At 31.4% G+C, this 20,150-nt stretch overlaps 4 protein-coding genes across 4 annotated transcripts; 2 read left to right on the top strand and 2 right to left on the bottom strand.

The window, feature by feature from the left end:
• The first annotated feature begins 855 nt into the window (after window positions 1–855).
• On the top strand, window positions 856–1,931 carry LOC137830733 (RING-H2 finger protein ATL70). The gene has a single exon (XM_068638231.1). It carries the CDS (start codon window positions 1,335–1,337, stop codon window positions 1,839–1,841), a length of 507 nt encoding a protein of 168 aa, XP_068494332.1. The 5' UTR covers window positions 856–1,334; the 3' UTR covers window positions 1,842–1,931.
• Window positions 1,932–4,087: 2,156 nt separating this feature from the next.
• LOC137829473 (agamous-like MADS-box protein AGL62) lies at window positions 4,088–5,515 on the bottom strand. Its single transcript, XM_068636274.1, has 3 exons — window positions 5,315–5,515; window positions 4,532–4,732; window positions 4,088–4,321 (listed from the first exon to the last, which is right to left on the bottom strand). Exons 1-3 carry the CDS (start codon window positions 5,513–5,515, stop codon window positions 4,088–4,090), a joined length of 636 nt encoding a protein of 211 aa, XP_068492375.1.
• Window positions 5,516–9,721: 4,206 nt separating this feature from the next.
• Window positions 9,722–11,683, top strand: LOC137830732 (phosphatidylglycerol/phosphatidylinositol transfer protein). The gene is made up of 4 exons (XM_068638230.1): window positions 9,722–9,899; window positions 10,505–10,606; window positions 10,964–11,124; window positions 11,376–11,683. Exons 1-4 carry the CDS (start codon window positions 9,809–9,811, stop codon window positions 11,481–11,483), a joined length of 462 nt encoding a protein of 153 aa, XP_068494331.1. The 5' UTR covers window positions 9,722–9,808; the 3' UTR covers window positions 11,484–11,683.
• A 4,867-nt stretch (window positions 11,684–16,550) lies between these two features.
• LOC137830731 (uncharacterized) lies at window positions 16,551–19,869 on the bottom strand. The gene is made up of 4 exons (XM_068638228.1): window positions 19,383–19,869; window positions 18,975–19,130; window positions 18,155–18,844; window positions 16,551–17,893 (listed from the first exon to the last, which is right to left on the bottom strand). The coding sequence occupies exons 1-4, from the start codon at window positions 19,716–19,718 to the stop codon at window positions 16,787–16,789; spliced, it is 2,289 nt and encodes a 762-aa protein (XP_068494329.1). The 5' UTR covers window positions 19,719–19,869; the 3' UTR covers window positions 16,551–16,786.
• Window positions 19,870–20,150: the final 281 nt, after the last annotated feature.

The raw sequence follows: 20,150 nt of genomic DNA, 5'->3' as shown, positions 1-20,150 counted from the left end.
TGTTATAGTCATACAATTATTATTTTTAACTTGTACATTTAATCATCTCACTACCTTACAAGAGTTTGATCCAATTATTAATATATTTCATACTTTTAATTTAAAATAGAAGGGCTGATCCATACGCAATTTGTTTACTCTAGTGCAGTTTGACTTTTTTTAAACTTAAGGATTCTATTATTAAATAAAATATATTTTGCTATTAATGTAGTTGGTGATGGCTTTAACTACACAGGTGAAACAGAAAAATACTTTTGATTACAAAACTAAACTACAATTATATAATAAATTAACTAGAGGGGAACTAATCAAGTTGAAAGTCTATATGTGAAAAGTACGTGAGAATGACTCTAATACCATATTATAAAATGGATTTTTTAAGTTTAACTCAATCCCATAAAATCGGTTCATAGAGGTTTGCACTAATTTATATACAATGAAATATCTTTATCTCTGTCGACGTGGGATCTCCATCAACAACGATAAAAACGAAGTGAAGACAATTTCCAAAAGCATTATTTCCTATATACTTAATATAAGTACAACCTATATGTACAAAAGGTTAAATTAAAAAAATAGCGTAACATTTAATCTGCAATGATGAAGCATAACATTTAATCTACAACATACTATAAGCCAAAAAATAATAAAAGTTGATTCACAACTTTCCCAGTAATGCATGGAACGTGGCCATTCTCAAGCATTGACCAGTGACAGATAAGGTTTTCTAATATAATCATCTTTGAAAGAAAGAAATCAATGGAAATATTGACATCAGGGATCATTGACCTGAACAAACCACTGAACATGTAAACATAATCTAACGTTGAGAAACTGGAATGTATTCACATGCAATGCCTCATTACTTAATCCTAAATACATCTCTTTCCTTCATTCAAACGCAACCCTTCATTTCTTAACCTTCTCTCTCTCTCTCTTTCCGTTGACTTTCTAGCATCAAATCTTCCACAACCCAAATCACCAACACTTCTTCATTGCAACGCCATGGCTATCATAAACACTTTTCTTAACCTCCTTCAATCCAAAACCATCTTCTAGCAACCACTTTTTGCATGATTTCATATCATCATCAACATAAAAGGTACTCTTAACATATTTTTCTTACTTTGATCGGTGTCTGAAACCATTGGTTCGTATAGATCTATTAAAAACAATAATGGTTAGAGGTGCAAAGTCATAACAGTTGGGTGATTACAAGAGATTAAAGGTAAGGTAAGGAAGACTAAGTCTCTTCAAGGTTACAGGTTTGAGTAAGTTCTCGTCTCTTGTATAAGAGTTGAAGTATCTCTGAAATACTAAAAAATATCATCAAGATGGAGAACAACACAACTGATTCATCTGGGTTCCTTGGCTCCAGCAACATAAGTGGCTTTGGCATGGGCATAGGAATCTCAATTGGGATTCTTCTGCTTATCACAACCATCACACTCACCTCCTACTTCTGCACCAGGTCACAGTTGCCATCTGCTCCCAGGAGAAGAACTTCCACTGGCCCACAATTCCTTGAGCCACACCACACCATTGTTGATGTTGGACTAGATGAAGCCACAATCATGAACTACCCCAAGATGCTGTACTCTGAAGCCAAGCAGAGGAAATCTGATTCCACTGCAACAAGCTGTTCCATATGTCTGGGAGATTACAAAAGTTCTGATGTGCTAAGGGTATTGCCAGATTGTGAACATGTGTTTCACCTGAAGTGCATAGATCCATGGTTGAGGCTGCATCCAACTTGTCCTCTCTGCAGAACATCTCCTATCCCAACACCTCTCTCAACACCTCTTGCAGAAGTTGTCCCATTAGCAACAAGGCGAGATTAATTCATAGTTTCAAATGATTTTGCATTGTTGTAGCACTAGCACCAAGGTTAAGGATTATCAAAATTTCATAAAGTACTTTATTGATTCATTCTATATGTAAATTCTTCTCTTCTGTACCCTTTCTCCAAAACAAAACAAAAAATGTTGAAATTTGACAGATATATTGGTTCATCATGAGTAGGAGCTAGAAAAACTCCTGAAATTAATGTTTCATTTTTTTCTGCTATGGAAGCTTGAGAACCTGGTGGTATATTGGTAAATACTCCACTATATAATTTCTAATTAATAATATAAAAAATGATTTTTTTTATTTTATACAAAAATTAAAATTTTAGATAAAGAAAAAATTATATATTGTTAATGTATCACTTTTCATTCATAATATTTTTTTTAATGACAAAATATAGATATAGTTTTATATAAGAGCTTCTGGCTTTGATTTATAATTAGAATCGATTTGTTTTATATCTTAATAATAATTTGCTTATAAAAATGTAAAAAAATGGATTACTCAAGTGTAACTCTAATTCTAATTGAACAAGTCAAAAACATCTAAGGAGATGCATACGTAAGTTTTGTCTTCTTACAAAGTGATTATGTATAAGATCAATCTCGTTTATATTAAAAGAAAATATATACTATTATTTAAACATAAAAAATAATTAATCATTGATATATATTTAAAATAGTTTTTATTATTAATAAAAATTTATAAAATAATTTTTAAATTAATATATAAGGTATTGATCCATATTTTTTTCTCTTATCTATTCTTTCAACGTATGGGTAAAACCTTGTTGAATCTGTTTTAGATCTCTTCAACTCGACCTATTTTGGTGGAAGCAAGAACAATCAAAATTAGTTCAAAATTCCAAAGATCTTGGTTTAAAATACCACCATAAACACACATCTTATCAATTTTTAAAATCACAATCCTTCACCGAGTCAACCTTATGTGAATGAAAAGAAAAATGATGTTTGACTACTCTTTCCAGGTTTAATTAATTAATAATTTTTTTTAATAATATGATCATTTTATAATCATATAATACTAGTAACATTTAGTTTAATTATTAATGATTTAATATTTTATTAAATAATTAAGTAAGTGATAGTGACCTTGTATATAATTAGCATTGACTATCAATATATTAGTACTTGAAATAAAAACTAAAATTAATATTAAATTATATAGTTTATTATATAGTTTCAACACTAAAATTAATTATAATTATTAAATTATTTTATTTATTATAAAACCAAAATTATTAAATAGTTATAATGATTATTAGTATGTGATAGAAGTAAAATCATACAATTTGTTAATATTTCAATTTGTAAAAAATAAATAAAATAAATTTAAAGTATTTGAGGAAAGTTTCGACCAATATACAAAACGTTTTGATTCATCTATAATTTAGCTTCCAAATAACAAGCCTATAAAACATAAATATGATAAAATTGGATTTAGCCTATGTTTTAATCACTGTTTATTTTTTTCTAAGGTTTTTTTTTTGTCGTATACGAATCTTTTCGTAATTTTCAATAACATGGATATGTCTCGAATTTCTTTTATATGGGTTAGAATATCTTTGAAATGCTCTAGTTTATCCATTTTATTATTTGCTTATAAAAAATTCTTACTACATTTCTTTATTTAGAGTATAGGTTGAAGTAATTCTAAATTATCCCAATCCAAAGAGCTTTCTAAATAATGAAGTGTATTTAGACCAACGTAAGATTTTTTCGTTCATATTGTTTATTAATTTTTATGTATTATTTGAATTAAAATATAATTAGTAACTTGGTATAAAATTTATTTCAAATAATATATTATTGGATTTTTCTTCAAGAATGTGAACAAAATTCAAAATACTCAACTAAGTTAAAAAAAAAAAAGATATTTATTTTTAGTGAGATGCCCTTTTCATTCCAATAACATAACATGAGGAAACTACATGCCCTATTACAGTGTCTGGTCAGAAAACAAAAACTACATAAAGAAAACACACTTCACCAACACTTGATGAAGATTATTGAAGACAATGAAAACTAGAACCCTAGGTAATCAATCCTAAACCATGTCAAAAACATGAAACCGATTAAGCCAGTGTTCATTCTTAACAAAAATCAACAAACAGATACTAAGAACTTAAATAGGGCATCATCTCATGAGTAGATCTTCCACGTGAGAGTCCATGCACATTGGCACAAAAATGCTTCCATCTATCAAACAAGACCCATTTCTACAACGACAATGGTGGATGTATAGTCTCAGTGTTATTCACACTTGAAAAGGAGTTTCCACCTGTGAAAAACTGAGTTTGTGAGTTATAAGAAAAAGTGCTCTGAAGGAGGAGTTTCTCACGTTTCTCATTCACACGTTCCTTCAGATCCTCCAACATCTTCTTGCACTTCTCGAGTTGTGAATCATTCATGTTTTCCATCGGTATGGCCCACCAAGAGTGTTCCTCCACATCCTTCATCAGAGCGTTTTTTTAATCAGTAAGAAAAAATATAATAAATGTGATACATTTTAGGGGTGACTCAACATTCTTATAAAACAAAAAAGATATAAATTTCAAGAAAATATTGACTGACTACCCTGTCCCAACTAACTAAAAAACGATTTGAAACTCAAAGACTAATCTGTCACCCTATCAACAACTATTAATTGAGTACATGCATACCTTCATCAGACGTTTGAGAGCCTCTTCATGCTTCTTCTCCGCAGTCATCTGGTCAGACAAGTTGTTGAGTTGAGCATGGAGTTCTCCCTCGTCCACGGTGCTGTGAGCCTCGTTGAGGTCCAACGTGAGGAGGGGAGGTGGTCCTTGCGCCGTGTAGCGTTGGATAACAGGATCCACGTTAGGGCTTCCGAAAGAGAATATCTATTTTTTTAGCAATAAATAAATAAAATAAAATGAAACATTTGAGAGGTGTTTTAATCTTTATATAGAAAAGAACAAGATCAATCTCATAACATATACAAAAGTAATAGATCAATCACAGAATATAAACTATTATAATACAACTTAAGACACTTTTCAACAATCTAATGCCATGAACAACCTTTGAAAATCACAAACTTTACCACACACTACATAAACATGTCTCAAAATAAAATGTTAATGTTTAATCTACTAAATAACACACTATGTATAACAAAGAATTATGAGAATACAAAAAAGGCATCCTGTAACATGTTAAATGTCTTTATTTACTATAGATATAGTTTTTTTCAACCTTGATTATTTTATTTTTTATCGAATAAATAAAATAAAATAAGACACTTCAAGAATGTCCTAACCCTTACAAAGACATTTCAAGAGTGTCTCAACCCTTATACAAAATATAGTCAAGATCAACTTGCTCACATACATTTTTCATGTTCTGTAGACTTCAAAACCAAATCTCAATGGAAATGAATGGAAAACCACGTGAAAAGAACTTTACTTGGTGAAAACATATACCTGACTACTTGGTGAAAACATGATCACAGCGATGTCCACACCACAGAGGGTAGCAAGCTCACTTGCTTTCTTGAAAATCCCAGTACGACGCTTGGAGAATGTGACACGAAGGTTGTGCTCATTGCTCATCTTTTTTATCTCAATCTTTTGACGACCTCTGGTCTTTTTGAGGTTCTTCTTTGCCATGTTTTTGGAATCCATGTGTTACTGTGAGCTATATTATCTGATATGGTATGAAAAATGAGTATGAGATGTGTGACAGATGAATGTTTGGGTTGAATTTATAGGAATACTCAGACTCTGGTTTGGCCAAGCACGAGCTTTTTGTGATCTTTTGAATGCATTAACTGGTTTCTAGATTAAGAATGGCAACCTCATTTGACCTTCCATATTCGGCTTCTGAGTTAATACATTTATACCTGTGGATCATTTTTTTCATGAGCTTTTCAATTGCACTCTCAATCTAATCATTTCTTTTTCAACAACATTTTTTTTAATAATTAATTAAGTACAGCAAATGGTAAGTATTTACTATATGCCAAAATAGTTTTTTTTTCCAACATTTGACTTTATACTTCTTATATGGAGTTCTTTGTGCTTCTAAATTTTAAACTATCTCAGAAAATGGAGAGTAAGTTACAACTTTCCATCCGTATACAAGTGTGTATGTAAAAAATTTATATGTATTTGGAATTTAAAATGTATTATGTAACGGTCATAAAATGTCTTCTGAAAGACATATTAATATTAATATTAATCATATTTTTACTAAAGACTATATACTAATATCTAATTGAGAGGTTAATGTCTTATCCAAATTTGATGTATGAACATTCTTTAATTTTTCATTTTCCATCACCTGGTATTTTTATTTATACGATAAGACTATCACTCTATCACACATGCTACTATAGTCACATGTGTTAATACCATTATGGTTGCACATCCAAACATAGGCAGAGGCACACACATTAGCATGCACCATATATTCATTACATTAATGTTAGAATCCTTAGTTACATCCTCAATGTACAATATAATTTTCAAGATATCTTTTTGAAGACACATTGAAATTAAGTACATTCCTACCAGAGACTAACATTTACTGCACACACATTAGCATACACCATATATTCATTACATCAATGTTAGAATCTTCAATCACATCCCAATGTACAATGCAATTGATAAAAATATTTTTTCAAAGACACGTATTAAGTACATTCCTACTAGAGACTAACATATTCCTACTAGAGACTAACATTTACCAAGTGATTCATATATCTACTTATACAAGCCTAATATATGAACTTTCTTCATTTTTTCACCACCTTATGTCTTAAATTATATGATGAGATCATTATTAAAGTCAAGATATATGTTTTATTTAATGAGTTTACATGGTTAACACTCCACCACATAGGCCACTAACCACAAGTTGATATCACCTCGTGTATAAATGAGGAGAATGATACTTTTAAAATTGCATCAAACAACTCAACTAATAAGAAAATATCTAGGATGTCAAAATAGTTAAGGAGATTCTTAAATGAAAGATCAAAAGACAATGAAAAATTAGTAAAAAAAAAGGGAAGGAAGATGATCAAGAGATCATATGCCATGAATATAGACGACCAAGACACATGAAGATGGAGTGCCCCAAGCATAAGAGAAAGTCCATATTAAAAAAGATAAGCATGATGGCTATGTGGGAAGACTCAAACTTATGCTCTGATTTTGGATCACACATAGAGCAAGTGAATCTATGCCTCATGGTATACATAGAGAATGAAGAAACTTCTAACTTTAATCTTTCTTTTTAAACATCATTTGACTCATCACATTCACATGTGATGAAAATGATAAGAATGATCTTTCTTATGAAGATCTTTTGAAAAAAAAATCCTTGAACAATATTTGAAATTAAACCAAAGATTTGGATCTTTTACCTTTGAAAATGCAAAGCTCAAAGAGAATTAGTTATGAACTGAAAAGAAGATGTTCCGCCTAAACTAGACTCGCATTACATATGAAGAGAACTTAAAATGTCTAGAAGGTAAAACAACATGATGCAAAATGATTTTTCAAATTTTTTTAAAAGCTTTGAAGTTTTAAAATTTATCTTTTCTAACGCTAGACATGCATGTGATAAGTTTGGCCTAAGATATGACCTGAAAAGTGAGAAATATGTTAAAACTACTTATAATAGTTGGAAGTCTAGACACTTAAGTATCATATGCAAACATAAACAACATCTACTACAAACTAACAAGAAAGGATGTAAGAAAATTTTGGTACCAAAAGTGTTCATAATTCATGTTACATATGTGTTGTACCATAAGAGGCCAGGAACGAAGCTTGTCCCTGAATACTGGATGCTCTCCACACATGATGAGCGCAAAGTCTACATTCCAACCTAAAGTAACATAATGAAGGCAACATTGCCTTCACAGGGACAAACTAATAGGAGACGATCAAACCTACAAGATTTTTTTGATATCACTCCACTAGTTAACTCATTCCAAAGGATGACAAAAAGGTAAGACGAGTGCAAGATTTGATTATCCTTATCCTCATCTCCAAAGTAAAAAATCATTCACATCCTCATTCCTATCTCTAATGAGTATGAAATTTTTGTTTCATCCTTATTCTCATTTGGTAATGGAAATACTCATACATGTTCTCACACCCGCACCCTTACTATTTCAAGTATTAATTAAATAGTTTTTTCCAAAATAAAAGTAAAATCACAATAAAGAAACCATAATATTATCAATGTCTCAATGTCAAAAGGACAAACATTTTAAGGGTTTACACGATTGAACACTTAAAGTTGAGAGTTAGATATTCTCATGTGAAAAAAAATAAACAATGAATACAGATATGGAAAAGAAGTAGAAATAATCAAATGTATGTCCAGAAAATTATTTGATTTAATGAAATTGAGGTTTGTATTTCCTTAAATGCAATACATAAATCACAAAAAAAAAAGTGTAATCAAGGTAGTGACGAAAGGATATACCTCTGAATTTTGAGTGAACTTTGTGAATATTAAACAAGTCGAACAACAATTGAAAGAAAAAATGAAAAATTATCGCAAAAGAAAGAAATGAGGATTTTCCAAATGAAAGAAAACTAAAAGATAAGCGAGAATAATGAAAATAAGGTTTTAGGTTACCTAATAAACTATGAGTCTTTTAATCATTTAAAACGCGAACAAGTATGGGACCAAGGACGAGATGATACATACTCATCTCTATTTCATACCTAATTAAAAAATTGAATATTACTCGTACATATATCCATAATTGGTCAATGTGTGAATTTCTCATCAAAATTAGGATAGGTGAATAATATGAGTTTATTTATCTTTTGTAGTCATTTTCTTTTATCTCTTATTACTTCTAAGTAGTCGATCAACTCATTTTTTCTTTTTTTCAAGAATGAGTTGACGTACAAGTCAAAGAAAGTACGAGTCAAAGAGAATTAAGGAGGGATGTGACTTGTTCAAATAAAAATAATAATTACATCATTTTGCTGATAACAAAATTAAATAACTAATACTAAAAAATATAAATAAATATTTTAAGCATTTAAAACATTTAATAGAACATAATTTTAAAATAAAAACTCAATAAAAATTCTTAAAATTTTATTAAGCCTATGCAACTAACTGAAATGTAAAAGATAAAATAAATACACTAATTATAAGATTTCGTGAAATTACACGAACATTTTCTATCTTTTCATTCTTTAGATTCAATTGTTTAAAATGTAATAATTTTACCATTGTGAAATTAAGTATAAATTTAAAAAATTACAATGTATATTATTTTTAAGTATTTTTTATAAAAATAATATAATACTTTTAAAAAATCAAAAAAATAATAAGTATTTATTTTAAAATTATTTTATATTAAAATATATCAGTTATTTATTTTAATTTCTATAAAAATTTGATATTTTTATTTTAAAATTTAAAATTTTAGTATTTTTCATCCATGCTGCTAAAGTCTTGCCTCTTATTATGTGTTATTTCATATGTCACATTCAGTTGGTAAGATCTAGTTATAAAAGTTATATTACAAACATAAAATAAACTAAAAACTAATATGATAAAATAGGTATATTAGATAAACTAATAACTAATTTAAAGAAGAAGAAAAACATTATACATAACCCCTTTAAAAATGTTGCTGTAAATATTTAAAAAAGTAAACATATTTATATAATTTTGTATAATTTACTGTAACATATATAAAATTGGAAAACACGATGTGGAAACGTGTCATTTATCTAAAATTATATTAATATTGTTTTGCAATTAAGGGTCGCCAGCGAAAATTAAACAAACAAAATAGAAAAACAAAAAACAGAAACTATAAATAATATCCTTAATTCTTATCCATTCCTATAAATCGTGTCGGAGAAGAACATTCAGAAGTTAACCTGCGGAAGCAAAGTTGCTTGAGCTCTTTCCAACCACACTTCACCATGGAAATTATAAACTCCAAGTTCTTCTTCTTCTTTTCAACTCTCTTTCTTCTCTGGGCATTCACCAACGCCACAGATATTCACTATTGCGGTTAATCCCTTTACCCTTTCTCCTGCTTTTTTTTTTCTCCAATATGATCTTATCAAGCTTTCTTTTTTCTTTTTTTGGGTTAAAGATTTCAAATTGTAGTTGTAGAAGCTTTTTCATGGTGCAATTCTTGATGTTGTGGGAATAAGGTCTGGTACTGGAACTGTGATTGCAGAAACCCCCAAAATTACTGTGGCCGGTTTTTTAAACCTTTAGTACTATATTCTTTAATTGAATATTGTTTCCTTGATTTGGGGTTTGAAAGTTTTAAACTTTCCCCCGAAATTGTGTTATTAAACAATTGGGTTTCTCTGTACGGTTTTCTATTGTATTGGGTCATGCCTAAATATTTCGTTTTATTTTTATTTGTTTCTTGGCATCAGTTTTATTCAATTGGGAGATTTACCATTGGGGAGATTTTTATGTGAGTGTAATCGAATAATCAGTTTTGCTGAGTTGAGTTAACGTATTGAATAATTATTTGAAGTTGTCTTTTAGTTTTGAAGGGTTTTTCTCCTTGATTTAGTCTTATAATTTAATAATTAGATATGTTTTGTTGCATTATACTGCTGTTTTTATCGATATTGAACAAACTATTGTTGTCTCAGATAAGAAAGCTGAGTACGATGTTGAGGTCAGTGGGGTTGATATATCTCCTGATCCCATCGCAAGAGGCCAACCTGCTACATTCAGCATTGCTGCAACTACAGGTACTCTGTGATTTAATATGTTTGTTATGATACTTGTTTCCTTTCGTTTTTATTATATTTTAGTTTTATGTTACAGTCTCCATTCCAAGCATATGGTGTTCTGTGTTGAAGGTTTGCTATTAGCTTATTTATTTGTTTATTCTGTTCTCACTAACATGGCTCTTGTTACAAGCCCAGATAGCTGAATAAAACTTTTGTTGTTGATTGTTTGTATGCATATATTCTGAATGTAGAAAGAAAGTTTATTTGGGAATGTGAAGGGAATTGGTACCACTGTGTATTCTGGTAGAGGTGAATGAGGTTTTGGTGGATAAATAATTTCCCTATTTTCTCTAAATCAAGCATTTCATGATGCAGATAAGGCATTGTCAGGAGGAAAGCTAGTGATTGATGTGTCTTATTTCGGATGGCACATACATAGTGAGACTCATGATCTTTGTGGAGAAACCACATGCCCTGTTTCCATTGGTGATTTCGTTATTGCTCATTCACAACTTTTACCTGGATTCACTCCACCTGTGAGTCACTGTTCTGTTCATTCCTTGTGCATGTGTGTGTAGTTAGGTGGAAGAAGAAATCTTTCTATTTATCTATCTGTGAAAGTGCAGGTTTGCAGCTAGTCCAATGTCTCACTTCCTGATCTGGGTTTCTCTTATAATCATTGGAATTTTGGAAAGAAATCCTCATACTCATGTTATGACATTGACATGTATTATACAATGTGGTGCCATTTCTTGTTCAATGCTAACTTATGATCTTGTATTTGCAGGGTTCATACTCTTTGAAGATGAAGATGTTCGATGGAAACAAGCATGAGTTAACTTGCATTACATTTGGTTTTGATATTGGGTTTGGTTCCTCTGTTGCGGATATGTAATTTACATTGGTTGTTTAAGTCTATGATCAGAAACAGATCTATATAATTATTTGTACAAACTGCTGAACACCCTGTATTACCAGATCCTTCTTCTATGATCCACAGCATGATCAGAAAGTAAAATGTGTTGAAGTTCTTTGAGGGATTAGAAAACACAAACCATGTGTTTTCCTTATATATTTGTCTATCTTATTGATGAACATTGTGTGATGTTATTTACTTGTATATCCACACAAGAGAGGCTAAATTATACTATTGGTTCTTATTTTTAAGCAAAATTGGTTTTTGATGAATATGGTTTCTTTCTTCTTTCTTTGGTTTTTTAATTGTTTGGATGTTTTCGAAGTTATTATTTGTGGGGGTAACGTAAGCAAGTTGGGGAGGAAGAAGATGAATGTTGTTGGGAAAGAACCACTTTAGAAACCTACAGGACAATTTTTCTTTTTCAAGATAAGAAACCAAATTAAATAAAATATGAAAGATAAAAAACCAATTGAAATTTTACCAACTTGCATGTGTATGTGTTTCAACTTACTAGTTCAAATCATTAAATAAAAATTAATTTTAAAAAATAAAAATAATTAATTATTATATTGATTAAATTAAATATTATTTTAAAAATAAAAAAAAATAATTTTTAAATTAGTTTCTATATATCTGATAAATAGTTTTTAAATTGCTATTTGATTAGTTATCAAGGTTTTAATTATCAATTTTTGATAATAAAAATCTTAGTAGTTAATTAGATACCAATTTAAAAATTACTTATTAATAATAAAAATTAATTTAAAAATCAATTTTTTTTTATTATCTAAAATAGTATCTAATTTAGTTAATATACTAATTAATTATTTTTTTAATATATCAATTAATTAATTTTTATATTTTAAAATTGATTTTTATTTAATAATTTTATATAAAATGTGAATTTTGTCGATGATGCACTTTTAGTGTATTTTAAAAAACATATATGATGTCAACTTTTATTTATATAAATAACAAAACAAATGTGGAAAAAACTTTCAAATTAACTTTAGAGTTTTAAAACAAAACACTATATAATAAAAAAGAAAATGAACCATATGCCTTATTGAGTATAAAATAGTATCTTCCTGAATGTATGGCATTAGGAATGAATTTTTATAAAATAGTATTTTTAATAAATTTTTATTCTTATTTTAGTCTTTGGATAAACAATTTATGTTTGCTTCTATATGTCTCATCTTCTAATATCTATTAAGTGATAAGTTAGATGGTAAGTGAGTTTTCATGGACGACTTCCTACAGATCAACATATTCAGAATAAGGATTTGCATAAATGTTCTATGTGTTCGCTTTGTGAAAAGCAAGAGGAATCTATTCAACATCTATTTTTTGAATGTTCTAACGCATTGCATATTTGGAGTTGGGTACGACAAATTTTTCTTACTTCTCATTTCTCTAATAAGGATGATATACTTTCTTTTATTAAGAGTGATGGTAGTCCTTTGGTTAAATTGATTAAGCTTGCGATGATAACCTTTTCTATATAGATGATATGGCGTATGAGGAATTATGCTAGATTTCAGGATAAGATTGGGGTTTCTAAGGCTATTTCGATAATTAAAGATTTAACTTGTCTAGTGGGAAATTCGTCTAAAGCTTCAATGAAGAATGATATGTTGGACTTCAACGTGATTAAGTTTTTCGGTATTAAGACTCGTAGTGGTAAAGTTCTTCGTCCTCTTCCTATTAGATGGGAATTTCCTTCACCAGGCTGGGTCAAAATTAATACTGATGGGGCTGCTAGGGGGTATCCTGGTCTTGCTACTTGTGGAGGTATTTTTCGTGGGAGTATGGGAGAATTTATTGGTGCTTTTTCAGCGTTTCTTGAAGTTCAAACTGCTTTAGTTGCTAAGTTTTATGGAGTTATACATGCTATGGAGGAAGCTCAAAAAATGGGACTTACTAATGTCTGGCTTGAATGTGATTCTGCCTTGGTTTGTGCTGCATTTACTGCTAGGACTAATGTTCCGTGGATGCTTTAGAATCGATGGAATACTTGTCTTAATTTTTGTGGGACAATCAGGTTTAGGGTAACTCATATTTTTCGTGAAGGGAATGCGTGTGCTGATAAGTTGGCTAATTTAGGATTTATTCATAGAGAATCTTTTCATTGGTATAATAGACTCCCAGCTAGTCTCTTCTTAGAATTCTTTATGAATAGGTATAATCTACCTATGTATCGTTTGTGTTAACATATGGGTTTTGGTCTAGTCCCCCCATATTTTTGTATTTTCTTTCTTTTTTCTTTTTTTTAATAATATTTTTTCATGTGATGGCAGATGATTGTTGTTACTTGAGGTGTCAGTTTAGCTTAGATGTCAAGTTACATAATGATGCCTAACACGAAAATTTTATAAAAAAAAAAAGTTAGATGGTAAGTGAGTAAGACTCTTAATTAATATGTTGTTTTGTTTTTATCCTACAAACTTTTACATTCTTAATAAAAAAATTATTTTGGTCATATAAATTTTTTATTTTTTATCCATGCCATATACTGATATTTTTTAAGTGATAACTTATGCATTAATTATTGAAAAAACATGTATCAACTCAGTGGATATTTTTCATTCAAACCCCTCGTAAGTACCAATTGCATTACATTTTATCATTGTCAAAAAAATTTCATAGATAAAAAGAAAAGCATGTGTTATAGAAGGGGATAAATACGAAAAATTCACATTTTTTTTATTTGGGTTTGTGGAAAGAAAATTATGAACTAGAAGAAGTTTTAGCCTTAAGATTGCTTCAGCATAGTACTTCCAATATCAAAGTTAATTACTATTGGTATTCTTTGTGACTACATAATAAATCAATAAATAAAGATATTATATATATACAAAAATTAATTTTTAAATGGTTTGACTTAACCCATTTTGAAGATTTTTTGGGTTAATCTTCACACCAACTCTATTTTGACAGTTTAATATTATATATTTACTAAAAAAATAGTCAACGAATTGATAAAGAAAATTAAAAGTGGATCAAGAAAAGGAACATTATAAGAAGGGCCAGCATAAATCTGACATGATAAAGCCCACAAAAGATTTTCTTGCTAATGCTTCTGATCTTTTCTATCTCAATTTGTAACCCTCAATCCAAACAAACCCTAGAAACTTTTAAAATATTTAATAAGACATGCTAAAATACATTTAAACTTTTAAATATACCTCTTTTTAAAATATTATGCTGCTTTGTATGATTTAATTGAAAAATAAAATTAGCTTGTTTGCTTGAAAACAAATATTGAAAAGTTAAATGATATATTTTATTTGGAAAAAAAAAACAGAGAAAAAAAATACTATACTTAAGAAATAAAATTCTGTTTATACTATTAAGTAAACCATGGCAAATAAACTCAACGAATTTTGAAATAAAGAAAAACATCGTTTTGCAGTCGAAAATGCCATGTAAAGTGTTCTTCACTTAGATTTAAATATTTTAATCATTCATATAAATTAACTATACTTTCATTTCTATTAATTACTAAATGTCCTTGGTGTCACACTAGGGAAATTTAGAATAAAAATTGTTCAGGAAAAATAACTTTGTACGTTTTTCTATGTTGTTATCCAAGAATCTAAACTGTTAATTAATCCAAAATAATCTCAAATTTACCTATAAAAGCACTTTTTTTATCGATCCCTGGAAATAATACTAATAAACTACTTTTTCCCAAAAGTAATTATGCGAAGAATCCAAGCCTATTTTCGAGGGAATCGTGAAATTCATTGGTTAAATAAAAATCACAAGCATGCAACATCTCAATTGGTACACATATTTCGTACAGAATCTGAGACATTCATGCACATTTTCCCTCGCATTGTTATTCATTATTTGAGAAAGAAAAACCTCTAACAATTAAAATAATAATACAATAATCACAAAACGAATATGCTATGCTATTTGTGACTGGATTGTACTTTGTAGCTCAGTTTTCCTTGCCTTTGGGCAAACAAAAGGATCAAACATGGTAAAGACAAACCCATTGGCACAGTTTCTCATCACCAAAATTAGAAAGGAAGAGTGCAATGAGGGAAAAGAAAAAGTGCATTTTACTTGCTCTGTTCTTCACTTTACTCTAATTCTAGACCACCCTCTATAACCTTACTTCTCTCCAACCTTTGGAACCAACTCACATCAACATCTATCTCAGAATCAACATGTTACACCCCATCACATGTTTTCTGTCATCTCAGTAGAATCTCACTACATTATGTGTATCTTATCAGTCTTAGGTTTTTCTTGTTAAAACCACTTCCATTTAAGTCAGGATTAGTTTAATTTTACTTATGATACTATCATTATTATTTACTACATAAGAAACTAATTCTACTTGTAAAACTCTTGTTGAATTTTTCAAACCAGAAAGAAAGATCGATCATAAAGTTTCTGTTATATGGATCGATCATGTCATTGTGACTGACTAAAATCTTTGAAAATCTAATATATATAATGAATTTGAGAAGTGATTAAGCAGCTACAATTGAACTATATAGACTGATGAGACATGGGGAGATGTTTTGGATATGGATCCACAGAAAACCCCAACCGTTATTCACATGATGCACATTTGTTGATGATATCATTCATGATGCAGACCTGATATGCTTGGAGATTACACGTGTAGTTAATAAACTCGCCGATTTTCTAGCAATTGAAGCATTGATTATGGTGTATTATATATGCATTATGCATTTTCCCCCAACCTGATGCATTATTTTACATTAGAAGACACTTCAATCCGACTAGTAAAAGTGTATTCCAATGTAATTCGTAGACATACTTTGATTATAACTACTAAAATAGACAATTTGAGAATGAAAAATACTCTAACCAGTTGTCATTGTCAAACGTTTGATATACTTTTAACAACTATATATGAAAACAAAAACGAAGTACTAAACTATTGTAAACATTGAAACCATAACAAGGTGGAATAATAGCCAACAAGATCAAATATTCCCTGGTGTAAGTGAACAGTTGAAAATACCACTGCTATCAGTAAAAAATAAAAACTAAAAATTGGAATCCAGAGTGCAAAATGTTTATAAAGCCAATTCACAGGTCTTTTGCAAACTACATGTTAGGTGCCAAAAGTTTGAGCTCACATGAGAAAGGAAATTACAGAGTCATTTACAGATACTCTTCCTTAGAAAGATGAAGCAAAACAAGGCCTTTTTGTTAATTCAAATCAGAAAACACTCTTAAAGTAGTGAGACTAGTTAGAATAACCGCATTTTGTCCAATATACAGTAAAATCATGCGGAAACCTCAGTTACTGCGAGAGCAAGAGTATCTGGCATGGTCATGGATGGTTCAGCCACTGGAGGTGCAACATAAGACGGCAAAAACTGAGTGTAGTGAAACTCAATTTGTAGTCTATGATGGAATGGCGTTTGAGTGGATGATATTAAACCTTTCTTGACATCCGTTTCCAATTCTCTGATAGGGATCGCTGCCAAGAAGCTTTTGATATATTCTTTGCATGCTTCCTTCCCTCGGCACACAACCTCCTCTTCCTGGTCATTCTTCACCTGTTCTTCTGTCTCCACAACAGAATCCACCTCTTTACCACTGATTGGCTGGATTTGCCTGTCATTCTGCTCTAATACTTCTGCAACAGTTTGCAGGTCATTACCAGTTTTTTCTCCTGACCCTTGAGCAACATCTTGCATTTTGTATATTACCGTGTTGCTGTCAAATTTCAAGATATATGCCTGATTGCATCCTTCATAGAGCCTCTCTCCCAAAGTGTCAATTATGCAGTAAGCATCAGGTTCAACTTTGAGGATGAAGAAATGGTCGTTCCAGCTAATAATGTAAATCTGGGGTTCATCATTACTAGTGCACTCCTGTCCAGCACGACTTATCTCATCCCAGATGTTATCAAAGGACATCGCCCCATGCAGAAAATCAAATCTGCCTTCATCCATAACTTCTGGATGAAAAAATCCAATAAAGGATTTGCCAGGAACCACAGAAAGAGGGCGGATTTTGGCTTGAATGACTGTATCAAGATCAAAATGTTTGTCAGGGAATCGCTCCCTATAGGTTTGGTTTTCACACAAGTTCCTCCATTCCAATGAGCCATCTCGAATAAGACTATCAAATTGGGACTTTATCGGCATAAGATCGTGATTGTTTTGGAACCAATCGGCTATTACAGCAACAAGAGCAGTACATGCACTCTCACCTGCTGCACGTTCACTACGCTGATCAATTGAGGCAAAGAAGACCTGTGTCTGGAGTTTCATGTGGCCATCACGACTCAATACTTCTTTCTGCTCCCAACTCCCAACAGCAAAATTGTCATCCCCAAATTCAGATACTGATGATCGATTAGCACCTGAATCATCCTCAGTCTTCTGCAAGACAGTCATACAGTAAAACATTAATTAACAACAATTTTCAAGAGTACCCCTAAAAGTTCAGAAGTTACTGTCACTAATTCCTTAAACATACATGGCCTGCCATAAATGTCAGATTACTAGTCCACAAGTACGAATCAATCGTCACAAAGACCAAAGAATCAATTTTCAGGACACCCAGCAATCTATTCTTTCTTTTGTGTGTGCCATAACATATAGATTAATGAAATCAATGACAACAAGCAAACAAATTCTTACCCCGAGTGAAAGGGATTCATCAGAGCTAAGCTGTCTGCGATCATAATCAATGTCATCACCACCTTCCTCACCATAAGCCTTCTTTAACAATGGCTCCCCCTTAGATTTAGGAGATCTGAAACTCAACTTCCTCTTCCTCCAAGGAAGTATACTACGCCTTGAGCTCTGCAACACAGAAGGCTCGGTCGCTGACACGGTTGAATCGTCTTTGTGCGAAATCCCAACATCTGATCTATGATTGCTGTAGTAAACCCAGTCTTCGTCCTCACCATTCACCCTCATGCTGGAATAAAACGCCCCTCCAGCATTTGCATAGGCCAGTTTTCCATAACTAAACGACTTCCTCACACTGGAATCCTCCTTAACCTCATCGGACTCACCCTCTTCGAAATCATCAAGTGAATCAGAGTCAAAAGGGTAGTTGTATTCACCATCCTCACTCCTGCCAGAGAAATTGCCCTCACTCCCCTCCTCCTCATGGCAGGCTTTCTTTGCCTTCATAACAGACACAAACTCGGTCAAAATCTTCACTTTCCGAAGACCAGCTTTGAAGGTCGAAAGCTCATCTTTCTCAGCCAAGGTAGTTTCTCCTGGCTGAACCAAGGGTGAAGAAGGCACAGGCACTATTGATTTATGAACTATATCTGTGCTCTCTTGAGCCGCTCTTAATTCCACCAAACTAATCGATATCTGCAAACAACAACCAAAAGCTACCACTATAAACACAAAAAACAACAAACACAAAGGCGCAATGTTGAATAAAAAAATCATCATAGTCTCTCAACAGAACCAACAAAAAAATCGTCGATGATAGACATACACTGAGTGAAGGAGAAGATTCCACAGCACCACCAGAAACTGTAATAGGAATGTTCAAATCAAAATCCTTTTGATCAACCACAGATGCAAATTCAGCCAGATTCAAAGACGCGGTTCCAACCACAGGAACTTTAGTCTTTGACCTTTGATTCAAACCCTGCAACACAAAACCACCCAATTAAAATCAAATTCAAAGGAACAATAATTATTATAATTCACAAAAACAAGAAAAAAAGAAAGAAAAACACCCCCTTTCCAATCAACCCCAAAAATCACTTTTTTTTAATAAAAAAATTCAATTTACGATAAATTAGAAAACCCCAAAACAAAATCAATCTAAAATTCTAAAATTGCAGCAGAAGAGAAAAGAGAAATATAGAAAGAGAGAGAGAGAGAAAGAGAGAGAGACATTGAAGAGAGAGAAAGCGATCTCCCAAGGGTGAAAGGCATTGTCTTTGTAGGCAGAGAGGGTGCAGAGCGTGTGAAACTCCTCGTCCCATAAAACGACGTCGTTGGGTTGAGGTTGCGCCTCTCTGGTGAAGTTCCTGACTGTGGCGTTTCGACGCAGCGAGCTAAGCGTGAGTTTGGGTCCCTTCCACTTAATCTGGAGTACCAGACCTTTATCTGCGGCTGGCCGCACCAGATCGCAGCCATGGAGAGTGAGGGTCTTCACCACGAGCCTAACCTCGTACTTCTTCGACACCAGCGGCGGCCACGGCCTCCACCGCATCATCTTCACCACCATGTGCTCAAAACGGTGTCGTCCGGTCAGAAGGAAAACAGAGAGAGAGAGAAAGAGAGTAAGAGAGAGAGAAACGGAAAACGAAAGAAAGTGCGAAACTCGGAAGGATTGGGACGCTGTTATATTAACGTCATTTTGTCATTTTTCTGAGTACAAAAGATAAAATTACAATTAAAGCAACTTTTATTGGTTTTGTCAGGATACACCTCATTTAAGAAATTTAATTTATCACCATATTTTTTTTTTTACCTTATTAATTTTTAAAGTCATAACAAAATTTAAAATTAATTGTTGAATGATTAATTTTAAAAATTAAAATGTTACCAAGAATTTGAATAGCCATTAAGCTACAATGTTAGTATTAGTTAAAAAAATTGGGCCAAAAAGAAAAAAAAAAATTAATACGCGTGTACTGTAAATATAAAAGCTTTTATA

Source organism: Phaseolus vulgaris, chromosome 7 (assembly GCF_000499845.2).
Source record: "Phaseolus vulgaris cultivar G19833 chromosome 7, P. vulgaris v2.0, whole genome shotgun sequence".
Lineage (NCBI taxonomy): Eukaryota > Viridiplantae > Streptophyta > Magnoliopsida > Fabales > Fabaceae > Phaseolus > Phaseolus vulgaris.
The sequence above is the reverse complement of the archived record's forward strand: the minus strand, read 5'-3'. Positions and strand labels throughout refer to the sequence as shown.